The following is a 16447-nucleotide window of genomic DNA, read 5'->3' as shown; positions in this document are numbered from 1 at the left end:
TATGATCTGTCCACATATTCAGTTAAACAACTGAATGAAGCTCAGAAAAGGCTAATGTGTGTCTGATATTTCACTATACAGAGAAAAGCAAAACAATCCAACAGATTATTAGGAAAAAATAATACCTCAGCCATGGTTTGCAGTTTTTCATACAGCAAAACAACATTCTTCTGCATTTTCCATGTGTTTTCCATAATAATGTGTGAATCAGAGTCAAGTTGTCCAATGAATGTAGTAGGTTTGACAAGAGTCTGTGAAAGATAATGATTTGATGGCATTTTAGCTACTCTCTGGTTGTTGATTTCTGAATTTGCTGCTGGTACAGATGGCATCTGCTCAGAGAAATAGACACAAAATTCTATGTTCAATACTGAGTTCTATTACTCACAAATGCTAAATAACACTTAATTCCAGCTTCGTTTATATATTTAACGATTGATTATGTTACAAAATAAGGTGCATCTAAAAGTTAATGATTTATTAACCAGAGATACTTAAATACAGAAAAAAGATAAAATGAGACTGCCTATTATGGAGTAAGAAGAAATCCCATAGGATGGAGTTCTCATATGGAAATATGAAAGCATGATGGCTAAAATTTCAGGCCTTATACAGTATAGATCCATGTAAGAAGTAAAATGGTCATTTGTGGAGAAAAGATTCATCCGAGGAACAGAATTTGTTTTAAATAAGTATGAACGAGGAGGGGAATCTGAGATATGTCTTTCATTTTGGCCACTCTTTTTCCAATGTGTCAACTTTAAGCATGTCAGTGGGAAATTCTGAGAGTTGAAATCCACGCATCTTAAAATTTCCAGCTTTAAAAAAAACCCACTGGTTTAAGCGCATCAGTAAGTTCACGTATATTTTGGGCAGACAGTTATATAACTTAAACCAGTGGTTCTCAACCTTTCTAATGCCGTGACCCCATAATACAGTTCCCCATGTTGTGGTGACCCCCAAGTGGGTGTGGCCACCAATAAGAGGGAGTAGGACAGCTAGGGAAAAGGGAAAAAAATGGCGGACAGCGTGGTTTGGTGACCCCCGTGAAATGGTTGTTAGACCCCAAATGGGGTCCCGACCCACAGGTTGAGAACCACTGACTTAAACGATTGTTTGGGTACTACATACCACCCGCTGTGCCACAGAATGGGCCTGTTCCTCCAAGTGACTTATTTCTGTAAAATAAGCAGCAAGTTCCTTTTCCAAACGAAGATGACGATGTAACAAAGCTTCTGCACTGGATTCATCTTTTCCATAATCTTTGCTGGCTAAGAGAGTGTGTTTTTCCTGGAGCCAGGAGTCAACCTCATTAATATCTGCAAAGTACTGAAGGGAAAAAAAAAGTCTGAGGTATTGTGATAGTACTTACAGATGATGTTCTACTATAGAATAATTTATGCAGAGGAAAAGGATCTTTTCCTTCGATTCCATTTGTGGAATGCTGTTGTTTTCTGCAGAGGTGAACAATCTGGAGGCCCAGAGCTACATTTTGCCCACATTGAAAAAAATTGATCAAACTTGGTTAAAACTGATAGCATACTAGAAGTGGATAAAACAAATTCATTCAGTACTTTTTCAAATAATATTAAAATACAAAAACACGCAGTTATGTCTATATAAGTAAAAAGCCCAGAAAATTGAAAACTGCTAGAACAGTGGCTTCACTTATTGCAGTCCCATAAAAACCGTTTATTCATGATATAATGATCTTAAAGAATTCAAGGGGGAGGTTAGTAATTTTTTCAACTTCTTTTCTCTTGTTTGGATGAAGGAGGAGACTGACTTACCTGTTGAATGAGAGCAGCTGTATCCAAGCGAATCTTACAATTAGTCATCTCATTTTGGAGCTGTTGCCATAATTGCTGGATGTCTTCCAACTTCTTCTGAATCTCTCGGTTTGAAGGATTGTTCTGCCTTAACTCCCGGCCCTTGCAAATTATTTTAGAACAAATTGCTCGATGGGAGTCACACTCAACTTGGAGAGACTGCCAGACAGAAATTGGGAGATTTGACACCAGTACTTAAAATATGATTTTTATGGATTTGTGGTAGAGCAAAGGATGAAGAGATAAATGTTTGTAACTTTAGAGGGATACATTTGTTTATAGTTGTGATGAAAACTGGAAAGTACTTCTTTGTATATTTCTTTTCCTTTATTATAATCTTATTTCCCTCTTCCTTCTCTTTATTTTTTCTCGCACTTTTTACTTTCTAATCTTCTTTCTTTCTTTCTTTCTTTCTTTCTTTCTTTCTTTCTTTCTTTCTTTAAGTTTTAAAGAAAGAAAATAGATTTTACTATTATAATGAAAATTCTTAATTAAATTATATCAAAAAAGCAGGAAGAAGTGGTAATAAAGATGTGGTAATAAAGATGTGACATACTTTCACATTTGGTGGAATTGTAAAAAGGTAAAGGCTTTTTTGATTATGATTTGGTGGAACATTCAAAAGATTTTTAGAAGGAAGATAAAGTTTACTCCTCAATTATTTCAACTGGGTATTCTTGTGGATCTAAATGATAAAGAAACTATTTTAATGTTGAATTTATTAACCGCAGCAAGGTTACTAGTAGGTTCATATTGGAAGAAAGATTTCTTGCCTACTCTAGATGAATGGATATTTAAAGTTTCTAGTTTTGCAGAAATGGCAAAAATTTCTGCTTATTTAAAGGACCATACACAAGAAAAATATATTACTGTATGGAGAAGATGGATAGATTATATTCAGAAAAAGTATGGAACTAAAAAGTTTCATTTATTTTATGAATGAATTTTATAGTAAATATTATAGAGAATTGCTTAGGAGGTTATTGGAGTTAAAGGTTAAGTATGATATTTTCTTTTTCTTTTTTTCTCTTTTTTCGTGTTCCTTTTTCTTTTTCTTTTTTTTTCTATTGTAAATTTTCTTATTAATAACCCTGTATTCTGCTCTGGGAAGTGAAGGGAGGGGGGTTGGAGGTGGGAGGGTGGAAGAGTGGGGGGAGAAGGGTAATATAGATAATGGTAGCTTATAAGAAGGGTGCGGCCTGGGCAATTCCCCTATGCTGCGTTCATGGGTTTGATAGGGATGAGAGGAGAAGAAGGTGTAGAGAGGAAGTAGGATGGTAAGAGGAGAGGGGGAGGGGAAGAGAGTAGGAAGGGAGGAGAGAAAGAGGAGGGAAGTAGGGAAGGTTTTAAGAAAGGGTGGACGCAGCCTGGGGGGAATGGGTAGGTGGTAGCAATGGTTATGAATTCATTTTATTCTAAAATTGTATTTTTTATGATGTATAAATGGAAAAAATAAAAAACTTTTAATAATAAAAAAAGCAGGAAGAAGGAGGGCAATATATATATTTCTTGGAGTTTTCAGAGAAATCTAAGAAATCAGCAATGCTGGTAAGAGTTCTGTTTTCTTCCTCTCTGAAATGCATCTTATGGCTTTGTGAGAGATAAAAATGAGAAATATAGTCTCACGGTTCCATTCACAGCTCTATTATGGATTTCTATTAAAGTTGCTCAAATGATAAAGAAAATACATTTTACTGACCTTATGACTTTGGAGAGAGGCTGAAATATGAGTGAGATCATCCTCTAAGGTACCCATCTTCACTAATTTCCATTTGTCAGACAACCATTGCTTTTCTTCTTTGCACTCATGAAAAAATTCAAAAAGCTTCAAAGCCCCTTCCAGCTGAAGTTGCCTGAATCAAATGAATACATGATGTACTTTAAAAGGGTAACAACTGGAGATTATTTCAGGTATTTCTAATCGTTCCAGCTTGTTTAAATATAAAAATACAGTATAGTTCCAACCTAGTTTTACTCAGGATCCTAGAATCACACAACAGAAGAAGCCATGGCAGAATCTTCTAAATATTTGCTGCTATAAATTTATTTGGTAAAATTCTATATTTCTTTGTTTTCCTTCTGTTGGAAAAATCTCATGTGTGTCACTTAATTTAATATTACATTTCTCAGCAAAATTGAAATGCATTAAATAAAAGATAGCTGTATAAAAAGACTGAAATTTTTTTCCATAATAAGTTTTACTCAGGGACAATATTAAAGAAAATAAAGGAATAAAGTTCCTTCCAACTTTAAGAAAACAAGGCCAAACCAAATTAAAGTACACATTCAAAAAAAAATTCCCCAATCATACCAAAAATCCCAACTCCCCACCCTTACTCCACACAACCTTTGATGCTAAAGTTTCCTACAGATTGCTTTCACGTTCACTCTGTATTAATATGTAACTGAAGATGTGCCTAGTATTTAATAGTATTTAGTATATAGTTTATATTTAAAAATCCCTTCTCCACCCAATGGGTCTTCCTCAATCTTGGGCCCTCAACCAGAACCTGGGGGTTTGTGGTTCCTGCACATATATTAGCTATTCCCAGCACTGCATTCTTCTGGCTACAGAGCTCTGATGTTGTTCCTGGCATTTGTTGGAGCCAGTTCCCAGCTTAAGAGTCACAATTATTACAACCACTTTGACTTTTACTTTCCACAGTCCCTCTAGTTCCTCCTTCAGGCCCTGGTAGTTTTCCAGCTTCTCATACTTCTTCTTCCTCAGGTTGCTGTCATTTGGCATCACTACATCTGCCACCACTGCTGTCTTCTGGTCCTTGATATCTGGTTGATTGGCTAGTACTGCCCTGTCTAGATATGGAAGTCCCACAGCCCTCTTATTCTCCACAACCTTCTGTGAAATCTCCCCTTTTGACTTAGGAGTGTTTAGCCCATATACTAGATAGATGTTCCGGCACACAGTGATATGTGTGTGTGTGTGAGTGAGTGCAAATGAGCATACGTGTGTGTATGTGTGATGTAGCCAAAAAGAATGATTCTTCCCAGATTCATTTTAAGAGCTTGGTATACTTGCCAAAGTCATTCTTAAAGAACCAGAATTATTTTGCCCTTTGCCTGAATGTCAAAAATTTAGAATGCTTTGGTTTATGTGCCTACATACGCACATGCCTTTTAAAATCATTAACAACATAGGGTTTATCTGAGGGGACTGAGCCCCAATGGTCTCTCATTTCTCTCTGATGAATGCATGGAATGGAGAAACACAATACATGCACAGAGAATTGCAATCTAAGATCAGGATCTTTATCTTTTTGTGGAATAAACCAACGTGTTCATCAATATTTACAAGAATTTTACCGTGTTTGGCAGGAATCCTGAAGATTCTGATGTAGTTGACAAAGCATCTGATATTTGACTTGAAGCATATCTGATTTGGCTGCTTTCCTTTTTATTATATCTTCTGTTTTTTCAGCAATGCACATGATGCTTTCCTCAAGAGAAGAGATTTGGGAGACAACTAATTTGTGCTTTTGCAAAAATTCCACTGCTTCAAAGAGCTCTTTGCCACAATCCTTAGAGCTTACTAATATCTAGAAATAGAATGAAAGAAAAATATTTTGTATGTTTTTTAGCTACTCAATTGCAGGCAGTTCCCAAATTCATACATAGCTTGTAAAATGGTACATTAATAATTTACTACAATTCATACATTATACTAAACCATAAACCATGATTTACAAAAGACAGTGATCAATTTTATCCTTATTACACATCAAACTCAAAACAAGCAAGTTTTATTAGTATGATCCAAGTCAATGAAGTAATGTTACAATAGATGCATAGTATGATAATACCATCTTACTAAATCATGACATCTATTACATATTTATATATGAAAAGAAATATAAGGAATCATGGAATGGTGACATGTTCTACAACACCCTTTCCTAATCTCCCCCTTTAATATTTGGGGGAGCAGAAGAAGAATTGTGAAGCAACCAGAGTGGAAAAGTTTGACTTATGCTACTTGACATACATTCTGGGATGATCTCTTTAATACTATTAAACAAAGTCCTTGGGACGGACTTGATAGATAAATAAAAATGCCAAATCCAGTCTAAACAGCTGGCTGACCATAATAATACTAGTCAGCTAATATTTTGCCTGGTATTGCCATGTGCTGAGATAGAGAAAAATGTTCTAATAAATGGTTGTATAAGATCCTGTGTTGTGATGGAATGTCTAACAGGGAAAGTGGAGGAAGAAACAGGATTGTTGCAAAACAAATTCCTCAGCCTAGCAAGGAGGGACCTACAATGGTACCTTGGTACTCAACTGCTTTGAAACTCATCAGATTTAGTACTCAACACATCAACATTTTGATGTGAAAATTTTGTCCTGATAGTCATCATTTGTTTGGTACTCAACGCACAAGTTAGAACTTGTCAGTGTCAACTGCCTTGTGACTCACTACACTATTCCTTATGGCAAAAAATTATTTGGTACCACTTTTGTACTCATCACACTTCCCAGAACCAATTAACAATGAGTACTGAGGTATCTTGTATGTGAAAGAGACTTGGAATAACTGTCTTAATTTTGCAAGGTATAAGGACTAAGCTGGAGACTTGCTGTAACAAGCTTTCAAGGTGTTTTGTTACAATACCTATTATCAATATAGATCAATACAGAAATCCAAATGGTTCATATTTGTTTGTCTCAAAAGGCTTTATACATGCCAGGCTTGTCACAGAAAAAAGCAAACTAATTAACAGTGCTTGCTATATTTGAACAATATTCCTTCCTACATATCATTGGTTTTCAACATATAATCTTCTAATTTAATGGAGACAAACCCTCCACAAAGTCATGTGAATAGATTTTTATGAGTGGTTACAATCTATGGTTTAAATTCAAATTCTCATTCCAAATACCCCCTCTGCATAAAACATCCTTATTCGTTCTTTTTCCATAGGCTACAGATAGGAAGCATTGCTTGTCCATTAAAGACCACATCCACCAAGATCTACCTTTAGAATGAATAACTCAATATACCTGCACTCCTTTAAGTTCTTCCATAATGGTATCAATGTTCCTCAAAAGGACTAGCACTTCCTGCATCTTTCCCATAGCATGTTTTTGTCTTTTGAGATGGTCCCAGAGATCTTGCCATTGCTGAATGATGTCCATTTGCCTGTGAAGAGAGCAAAAAGAAGAAAAAAATGAGTTATCAGAAGACTTCACTAATGGGCAATTCAAGTTACCCCATATTCTTATGATATATTTCCATATACCTTATTTACAACATTAGCTGCTATGGGGAAATGTGAGGTTTAATCCAATGGGAAAATGCAACTTCAAATTGTAATATTCAGTAGCAACTCTGAATTTTGTGAAAAAATTTTGAATGTGAAAAAAGTGAATCATAGAACAATGTGGAAGGAGAGCCTCCCAACAGTCAGTGTGGATGTTTCTTTTTCTCTTTTTTCTTACCCTCTGGGACCTAGTTGGGCTATGCCCATGATCCAACTCAAAAAAAGTCAAGATCTCTAGGCAGATGGTATCGGTATATCAGGAGGAAATGGTGTGTGTTGGAATGGGAGATCCAAGTGTTTTGCAGGTGAGATCTACAGAACTGGTTAAGCAAACAAACAAAAGATGCCCAGGACAAAATTGGCTTAGGAAGTGCAGAGGAATTTTAAATTTTGGCAGCTGCTCAGGTGAGAAGCAATCAAAGCTGAGGGCATAGAAAACAGCTAGCAACCAAAGCATCCAAACCTAGTTTGACTAAAGGGGTTTTTAGGATTCAGGCCAGTGGTGGGATTCAGCTAGTTCGCACCACTTCGGCAAAACTGGTAGCTAATTTTTTGTTGCCAAGGCCCAGAATGGACTTCCGGAAGCAGCATCCACACAGAGAATCGGTTGTTCACATATTTGAATCCCACTACTGATTCAGGCTGAGAAGAAAAGAAAACGAGGAGAAGAAATGTATGCAACAAAAGAAATGAAAAGAAAAAGAAAGCACAGGGGGAGCAAAAAAAATGTACAGAAATTCACACAAATATATTTAGAGTACAAGCCTGGGAATCCACAGAAAAGCATAGGCTACATTAAGGCAAGACAAAGAAATTTACATAATTCAACACCCATTAAATAAGATATATAGCATATGCAAATAAAATTAGAAAGAGTTGTGTAAATTGATACACAAAGACCCTCATGCCTTTGTAGACCTATTAGACTGCAATTTTGAAATTGTAAACGTTGCATTACATTAGCAGCTTGTGCATATTTTATTCTTTCTTGTGTTATCACCAAGATGTTTTGCTATTGTGATTGCCCTTTATTTTTGTGTCTTTATCATCTGCCCTAACTTTTTTTTATTTTGGGAAGAATACAAAATAAAATATAATATGATCCGTTGAATTACTCTTTCCAAAGATGGAAGTTGCATTAATTCATGCTAAGCAAACACCTGTGATGTGCTTTTCATTCTCTCCAACACCAGTTCTGACTACTGCCCCAATCTGAAGGCATCCTACTCACTTATTGGCAATCAAGTCATTGTCCTGATAGTTCTCCTGCATGATTTCAGCAGCCATTGTAGACAAGGCTTTGAAGCGTTGGTCTTGGGGAAGCATATCTGCTTCAATCGCCTCTAGTTTCCTAGTGTCTGCCTGAAGTTGTTCTATATTGTCAGGTTGCCAATCACCCTGCTTTTGGATTATCTCTCTCATGTTCCTCAAATAGGCCTCACGAATGGCTGCTTTCTTCAGAAACATCTGGACCTGTTGCTCAATTCTCTCAAGTCTTAACAGCTCCTGCTGTATTGCTTTTCCTCGACTGTCCTCTGCTTTCTCCAAAGCAATCCATTTTTTTTCCAGATCTCTTAAAGTTCTTCCTTCAGGGGGCAGATAAGCACGCTGATTGTTGACTTGCTGTTTGATCCGTATGTAGAAGAAATTGGCTTCAATGATTCCCTTCTCGCGGTATTTGGGTGGTTTTTCCACAGTGCGGAAGATCTTAAAGTTATTCATGACGAAGCACATTTTCTCCAGAGAATTGGGGAAAGAATGGTCATCCAGTTCTGTCACTTTGAGCTTTATCCATTTTAAGAGTTCAAAGATCATGTGTTCATACTGGAATTTCAAGTCATCTGTCTCCTTCAGGCAGAACATGATCTGCAGAAAGATCAAATACAACATTTCCCCATTAATCCTAGTTAGTAGAATTCTACTCACATTTTCAATAAAGCCAGATTTCCATCCAAGAGCCTTTAAAAGAAAGTTACATATTCCATGAACAATTCATCATGGAATCTCAGAGTATTAAGTACTGTATTCAGCTAAAATCAGCAATTGTTAATTGGACCAGAACCATCTTTACAGTAATATTACACTCAACACAGTTCTGATCCAAATTTTCTTCCAGAACTTCTCTTGGATATAAAGAAGAAAACATCCAATTGCAATATGGATGATTATATGTTTTTTGTAAGTTGAGGCTAATCACAGTGCTAGAAACAAATGGATTGAGTTCAGTTAAAATGATCACTGTATTGCTGCTGAGTTACTCAGAGGAAAATGCAAATAGTGATTAAAATAACGTGTAACTGTTCATATTTATACCACTACTAGATGAATGAAAAGCTTGGCTTCTTTCAATCAGGGCATACATATGTGTTCCATCCTCAAGATCCTGAGAAGCCATAATCTATCAGTCCCAAATTGTCAGAGGTTACCATGTTATAGGAGTTCAGCTAAGTTTCATCTTAACAGCCTCTGTTTTTTTTGACAATGGAAAACTATGTGTTCCATAGATAAAGACTGAGTCCACCTTCTATTTGGGCCAAAGAAATTATTTACTTAAGACATACCAGACATTAAGAATGCTAATTATCAAAAAACCAATACACTGACTTTAGCAAGCCTCTTCTGGACTGTTTGACCTTGCTTCTGCCTGGAAAAGTAATGGTAGTAGAATGACACATAGGTCATGATGGATCTCTCATCTGGAAATGGCACCGCCACATCTTCAGCATCCAACAACTTTAAGATTCCCAGGTGCTTCTCCGCCACAGTGAAGGCATTATTTAGATTAATTATGGGCTGGTCATGCCGCAGGGAGCTGTATTGTATAAGATCAGGCCTGAAAAGATCATAAATAAAAACAAATAAAATAGATGAAGGAGATTATGTTTAGAAAATGCATTTTTTCCCTTAGAATTTTTAGAAATTTACTCCAGTTTTAAATAGGCTATTGATAGGGGTGTCAGAGGTAATGTAATACAATATTGGTGGAGGGAAAACTGAATATATCTTTCTTCAGTAACTGGATTAGGTACTTTAAAATAAGAATTCATGGTATCACCATACAATTACATTTTCTAGAGTTGCTCTGGTGGAATCAAGAGAAATTGTATTTGTGGATACTCAGGTAATTCAAGTTTGTAATAGGTTTTTGACTTAGAGTAACTTTTCCAATAACTGATGAAAAGTTTCAGAACTTATTAGTGTGCCATCTACCCCAAGTTAAAGTTATTAAATTCCCCTCAGAAGCTGTGAAGAATATAGATCTGCTTTATAAAACATAGAAACAGTTTGTTGAATGACATGGAGTAACACATGCCATTTTCTGCATCTGACTTTAAAGAGATAAGATGCAATAATTTGAAATAATTTGTGAGCAGACTATATATTTGTATTTATCTTTAAAGTAATTATAGTTCAAAATTTATGCAAACTTCTAAATGTGCAGGAGTAAAACAAATATTATTTCTTACATGGTTCAGCATATTTGGAGAAGCCCATAAGAGTGAAAAAATAATAGAACATTAAGACTTAACTTGCCTTCTAGACGACATGGAAATGCTGTGATTTGTATCTTCTGAAGCAGCATTGTAAAAATTTCCATTATAGTATTTTTTTCTGAGCATAATAAGAAAACATCTCCCTTGTTTAAAATGGATGTTCAACATGCATTCATGATTCTCTATCCCTATAATGGCACATGCACAGATACATGTGCAAAAACCACAAGCAGGGCATAATTGTCCCTGATTCTTATGAGTCACCAATGACTCATCTCAGAAGCATGATTCCTTGGATTTTGAAGGTAGCAACTGATAGCTTATCCTCTATGACATTATTCTGTTTCTTATCTTGCTACAACTTGCTCTAACAAGTTTCATAATTCAGCAATAAATAAGAAATGTTTCCTATACAGTACCTGTCTTGAACTTCTGGCTATTTATATTTGCAGGGTGATTCTGGATTCTAATATTACAGAATATATGTAGTATATATTGCATAATACAATCCATTAAAATAATGGATTCTAATAGTATACAAGAGAGGAAAAGGCAACAAAAATAAAGTTGTCCTATCCGCATTTTGCCTACCACACACAATTTGCTAAAGCTTCATTATATTCCTTCCAGATGAAAATCTTCTTTTTCTATTAACTTTTAGTACCTTTCTCAGTGGTACATGAATCATATGTCAGAACACTTTGGAAAGACTGAACTCATACTTTTCCTTACCTGTGAGCATGAAGGAGGGCATTGAAAGCTAGCCCATCATTCCAGCTTTTGGAAAAGTCTTTCACATTGACGTTAGAATAGCTGGCTGTCTTATACTGACACCAAACTAATAGAGCTTCATTGGAAGACAGAGCATCAACTCTAGACCCAAATTCATCCTAGAAAGTCAACAAGGCGAAAGCATTCATAGGATAATCTAAATCTAAATTAGCAAAACTAAAACCCCACAAAGAACCAAAGATTTAAGGATTTAGTAACCAGCAACAGAAATACATGCAGATTTAAATTATAATTAACTGTATGGTTAATAAAGGTAAAAGTAAAGGTTTCCATTGTCCAGTTGTGTCTGACTCTAGGGGGTGGTGCTCATCTCTATTTCTTAGCTGAGAGAGCCAGTGTTGTCCATGGTGACATGGGCAGCATGATTATACGATGAGGTGCCCAGAGTGCTGATATCTTCCTACTGAAGTGGTACCTATTTATCTACTCACATTTGCATGCTTTCAAACTGCTAGGTGGGCAGGAGCTGGGGCAAGTAACAGGACCTCACCCCATTGCATGGTGCTTGGGTGTCAAACCTGGGCTGTCAACTTTCCAGCTTTAACCACTAAGCTATCACAGTTCTCTAGTATGATTAATAATTAGCTGTAAATATAAAATTGAATTGGTTTTTTATGCATCCACTCAACTCGTCTTAGGTTCAGAAGTCTCAAGAGTGACAAATTTTAACCCTTACATTACTGGATAATGATTTTGGTGATTATATAGCTATAGATACATAGAATATTGACTTAAACATTTCACCAATATTGTACAAAGGCTCTGATCTCTGGATCTATAGGAGAACAGTTTCACAAAATTTCCTGCAGACTGCACAATCATCTCTATGCTTCTTTTCAATCATAAATGATATATCAAATTTTAGATTGTTGGAGAATTATTAGGCTAACAGTGATAACAGAAAGAAAAAAGTGAGCAGCTTTTAAATTACAATTTTACCTTATCAAGACTGATCATTGAAATTTGAAATCTGAGGATAATTATCCACATTAATCCAAGGATGAGGGTCTGGTCTCCATCTACTATATTTTCTGGCCCAATTAGCTTCACCTGTACCTGCTGAATGCACAAGAGGTTCTTATCATTAGTGTGTTTACAAAAGTCTCTGAGAATCAAAAAAAATGAGTCAATCAGTACATTTAGGAATAGTTCTTGGAAAACATACAAAACAGAGAGATAAACTCTTCTCCATCTTTGCTATCCTTCTCACATAAAGACTAATTTGCATGATTTTCAGCAATTGGACAAAGGTGATATGTGTGATCAACTTATTTCCATGAGTGACTATGTTTTTCACAGTGCTCGTAGGTATGTTCCCTCCACTATCATGAAAGTGGAGGTGGGAAATATTGATCATTCTGAGCAGCTCCATTATGATGCTAATGCTTCTTTTATTTGGTAGCCAACGGTACAACAGTGACATAATAGTATCATTAAAATCAGTATGGCTGTGATTTCCAGACTGACAATATTTTGGTGATGGGATCAATATTTTTATTTTTTTTGCTGAAAATCTAGAAAAAAAACAGTTTGCTGTTTCTTCTGTAGCAAAATAGCAAGCCTCTCTGGTGATCACAAAAAGGAGATGGAGATCCACATTGGATCCAAAGCTGTACTACTCTTGCTTTTCTTTTTCTAGCAAGACTGGCCCAAATCATGTGGCACATCTAGGAATATCACTGCTGCCACACCCAGGCTCCTAAAGATTATCTATCTTTCCAGGTGTCTCCTCGTTTTCTCTGAAAAATAATTTGGCATACTAATGATGGATTTGAATGCTTTGATGCCACCTGATAATGCTCTCTCAATGCAAATGTCAATGATACTTCTCTCAGTTCTCAAAGGCTAGTCATTCAGCAAGAAATTTGTAAAGAACAGTGCAATATACTTGGACCATTTGAGTTTCTAAGTTTTTGAACAACATTTCAGGTGAGACAAATTCAGAAATTTGTAAAAAAAAAAAAAAGTGGGGAGGACTTGTGGAGAGAACGATGACATTCACTCTCTCATATATGCATGGAGATAACTCCTGCTTTATTTTATGATAGTGTCACATATTAGTTTCCTATTTCCTAATTGTCAAAATGTAACAGAAAGGAGTGAGGAAGAAAAAAATACAGCGGTGTTCCAGACAAAAGCTCTGTTGAGTTCTGCTGTGATGAAATGTAAAAGTAAGTCAGAAACAGGCACATTGATTTATATTAGGTGTGCAAGACGTTTTCAGGTTGCAACAGTTTTTCCCAAGAAACTGTTTAATTAATTAAACTTTGCTAGAACAAAGAAATATAAACTAAATAGAGAGCCAAATAAATAAAATTTAGTCTCCCATATTTGAAATATCAGATCCATCTATTAATTCCAACCTGTTAATTTAATAACTCTAATGAATATCCAGACTTCAATCAGATGTAATACATTGGAGTCCTATTGGGGGACAACACAATGGAGGTGGTGATTGAATAACAACAGGTCCCATCTTCACTCCACTCCACCCCCAAACTTCCCATGTGTCCTTAGGTTTTAATGTTTGATTTTAATTATTTATGTTTTCAGTGTTTAATGATTGTAAGCTGCCCAGAGTTACCCTATGATAAGATGGGCAGCCAATAAATTTTATAATTAAACAAACAAACAAACAAATAAATATTAGAGACTCACTTTCACTAATTACCAGATCACTTCCTGTATTGATCATAGAGCAATATCTTAGCAATCACAGTATATCAATCTATCAATCAGGAGTGCAACTTTCATCCAAGGACTGCATATTGTCCTCAAGTCCTCTTTTGGGAACTAAAGAGCTATCTCTGAGCATATTAACCGAAAACCCATAACACAATTTCTGCCTTTTTTCATAGTTTGAAAACAAATAGAACTTCAAAATTCCCTTAAGCCATAACTCCATTCATATACATTGTATGTGATCTTACATTTTTGTACTGTTCATCTCCCTCCCTCCCCCAAATTTAAGTGCTACCCTTGGTTACTTATGCTATAGACTTTCTACAAAAATGGGTAATCTGTTACTGACAAGATAAAATTTTAGTTGGGGTGGCTGGGTGGAAATTCATCAATAGATAGAGCCACTTCAATTGATGCTTTCCACCCTCCCATCACAGCTGAAACTTGATTAGTGGCTATTATAATTCCAAACTTTGTATCTCACCTTAGATTTGAGGAATTGAATGGCTTTGCTATTGTTCTCCAAAAAATGAACCCTCATCTTGCCTTTGTTTGGCCTGGGAAGTTGTTCAGAAGACAGTAGCTCCAAAATACGCAGGAGATAAATACCATCTTTCAGTTCAGTGTAGAGATCTCGAATCTTAATGTTTGCCTACAAAATTAAAGGATCACAAATAAAGCCAACAACAATAGTACCATGTTCTTAACGCTATCTTGCTTATGGGAATTATGACATAAAGCTGATATTGGACTAGTAGTTATTTGACTGCTCAATAATAAGCAGGAGAGAGGCAATTCTCGTTTATTTTGACATAACAGATGAGACCTATAGAGAAAAAGGCAAACTCAAATACTGTATTATATGAATAAAAATCTATGTCAGGCCTGCCATCTTCAGCATACTCCTCTTTGCTGGCATCTTGCTATAAAATGCAAGGGAGGAGAGAGGTAATTGGGGAAATGAAGACAGGGCATGGGAATAAGCAGAGAAAGAGGATGGAGGATGATAAGGTGATAGGAACCAGAGGTGTCAAACCAGAATGCATAGGCCGATCAATGATGGAGCTTGAGGATGGAATGCAAAACTATACCAAAGAGAAGCCAAACATCAAAGCTGTTCCCAAACACCAAAAACAAATATGATTGGACAGTGGTGAAGGGGGGGAGGGCCAGGGAAAGGGGAAAAATGTAAGGTTTGCACAGGAATACTTGGATCCAGTTTTCCTTATACTGTAACCACTTGACTTTAATAAAAGAACTTTTCACTTCAAATAATGGAGTTGAGGGTCTTTCTTTCTAAATGTCTGAGTTAGGACAAGCCTGACATTCTATTTCTAAGACTTTTCTGCAGAGTATTGTTCTTGACATTATAGTTTAAAAAATAATACATGAATCATTGATTGGGTTGATTGATCAAATTAAGCAGAAGAATCTGTTAACATCAGCAAAAAAGTGTTTAAAGGAATCATATATGAAGAACATTACAAAAGCTACCTACGCTGTGTTTGTAGAAAACATTATTCAACCAATTGGTGAATGTTTTCTTCTGCATGATCATACGTTGTGCTTGCAACTTCCTGAATTGTCCTTGTACATATTCTTCTTCCATGGTAGCCTAAAAACAAGAATATTCCAACATGACTCCAATAGAATAAGATGTCCCAACTTGCTACCAATTCCCCTGAGTTCTTGAGCTTTTTCCTCTTCTTTACATCAAGGAAATTTCATTGGCCATAATATTCTTTTTTTCTGGATGAAAAGTATTGTTTCTCGTGAATAGGAAATGTAGATCTATCAGCTAATCATGTCTACCAAAAGAGGCTTTGTAGACACCTAGGTTGGATAAAGATATTAAGGTCTTTAATAATGAAAGTACTGTTTTTTTTGGGGGGGGTGGCAGTTATTATCATAAACACCCAAGAATCTTGGGATTGCAACAATGAAATAAAATTAAATAAAATACATAAAGGTCATCATGATAAACATGTACATAGGAAACACTTTAAATCACGGGTATCTCGCCGCGTCATGAGACGTGTCATGACGTATTGTGACTTTTTTCGCATTGCCGGAGCAAGTATGAACACGGCCTCTGCATGATGCAACTGGTCTGCGGGCCGGCAGTTTGACACCCCTGCTTTAAATGGTACTAAATAAGACAACCTCTAACAATTAAATTCAACATCCTCATTTGAAACCAAAATAAATTGTAATAGAAAACATGTCTTCTTTTGACTCTCATTATTTGTTTTACTTCATTATCAAGAACCATGTGATCCATATGAAGACACCATCTCTGAACTGCTATGTTAACAACAAAAAAATTCAAGAACAAATATGGGCTTGTAGAGAAGTCCACATGGGTTGAGAA

At 35.9% G+C, this 16447-nt stretch overlaps 1 protein-coding gene across 4 annotated transcripts in view; it reads right to left on the bottom strand.

The window, feature by feature from the left end:
* Positions 1-16447, bottom strand: part of SPTBN5 (spectrin beta, non-erythrocytic 5) — a 110903-nt gene that overhangs the window by 93199 nt on the left and 1257 nt on the right. For 2 of the 4 annotated variants that reach the window (XM_039323905.1, XM_039323907.1), the window contains exons 3-14: positions 15575-15691; positions 14561-14728; positions 12334-12453; positions 11335-11492; positions 9713-9941; positions 8340-8974; positions 6849-6987; positions 5151-5383; positions 3529-3682; positions 1791-1988; positions 1132-1329; positions 126-332 (exon numbers count right to left, since the gene is read on the bottom strand). In XM_039323905.1, the coding sequence (XP_039179839.1) occupies positions 126-332; positions 1132-1329; positions 1791-1988; positions 3529-3682; positions 5151-5383; positions 6849-6987; positions 8340-8974; positions 9713-9941; positions 11335-11492; positions 12334-12453; positions 14561-14728; positions 15575-15691 (2556 nt within the window). The remainder of the gene's footprint in view (positions 1-125; positions 333-1131; positions 1330-1790; positions 1989-3528; positions 3683-5150; positions 5384-6848; positions 6988-8339; positions 8975-9712; positions 9942-11334; positions 11493-12333; positions 12454-14560; positions 14729-15574; positions 15692-16447) is intronic. The other 2 variants (XM_039323908.1, XM_039323906.1) reach the window with 2 other exon arrangements.

The sequence above is a fragment of the Crotalus tigris genome, unplaced genomic scaffold, assembly GCF_016545835.1.
Source record: "Crotalus tigris isolate CLP2741 ecotype Arizona unplaced genomic scaffold, ASM1654583v1 scf7180000024286.1529876, whole genome shotgun sequence".
NCBI classification, from domain to species: Eukaryota; Metazoa; Chordata; class Lepidosauria; order Squamata; family Viperidae; genus Crotalus; species Crotalus tigris.
Note: the sequence above shows the minus strand (reverse complement) of the source record. Positions and strands in the feature narration are given on the sequence as shown.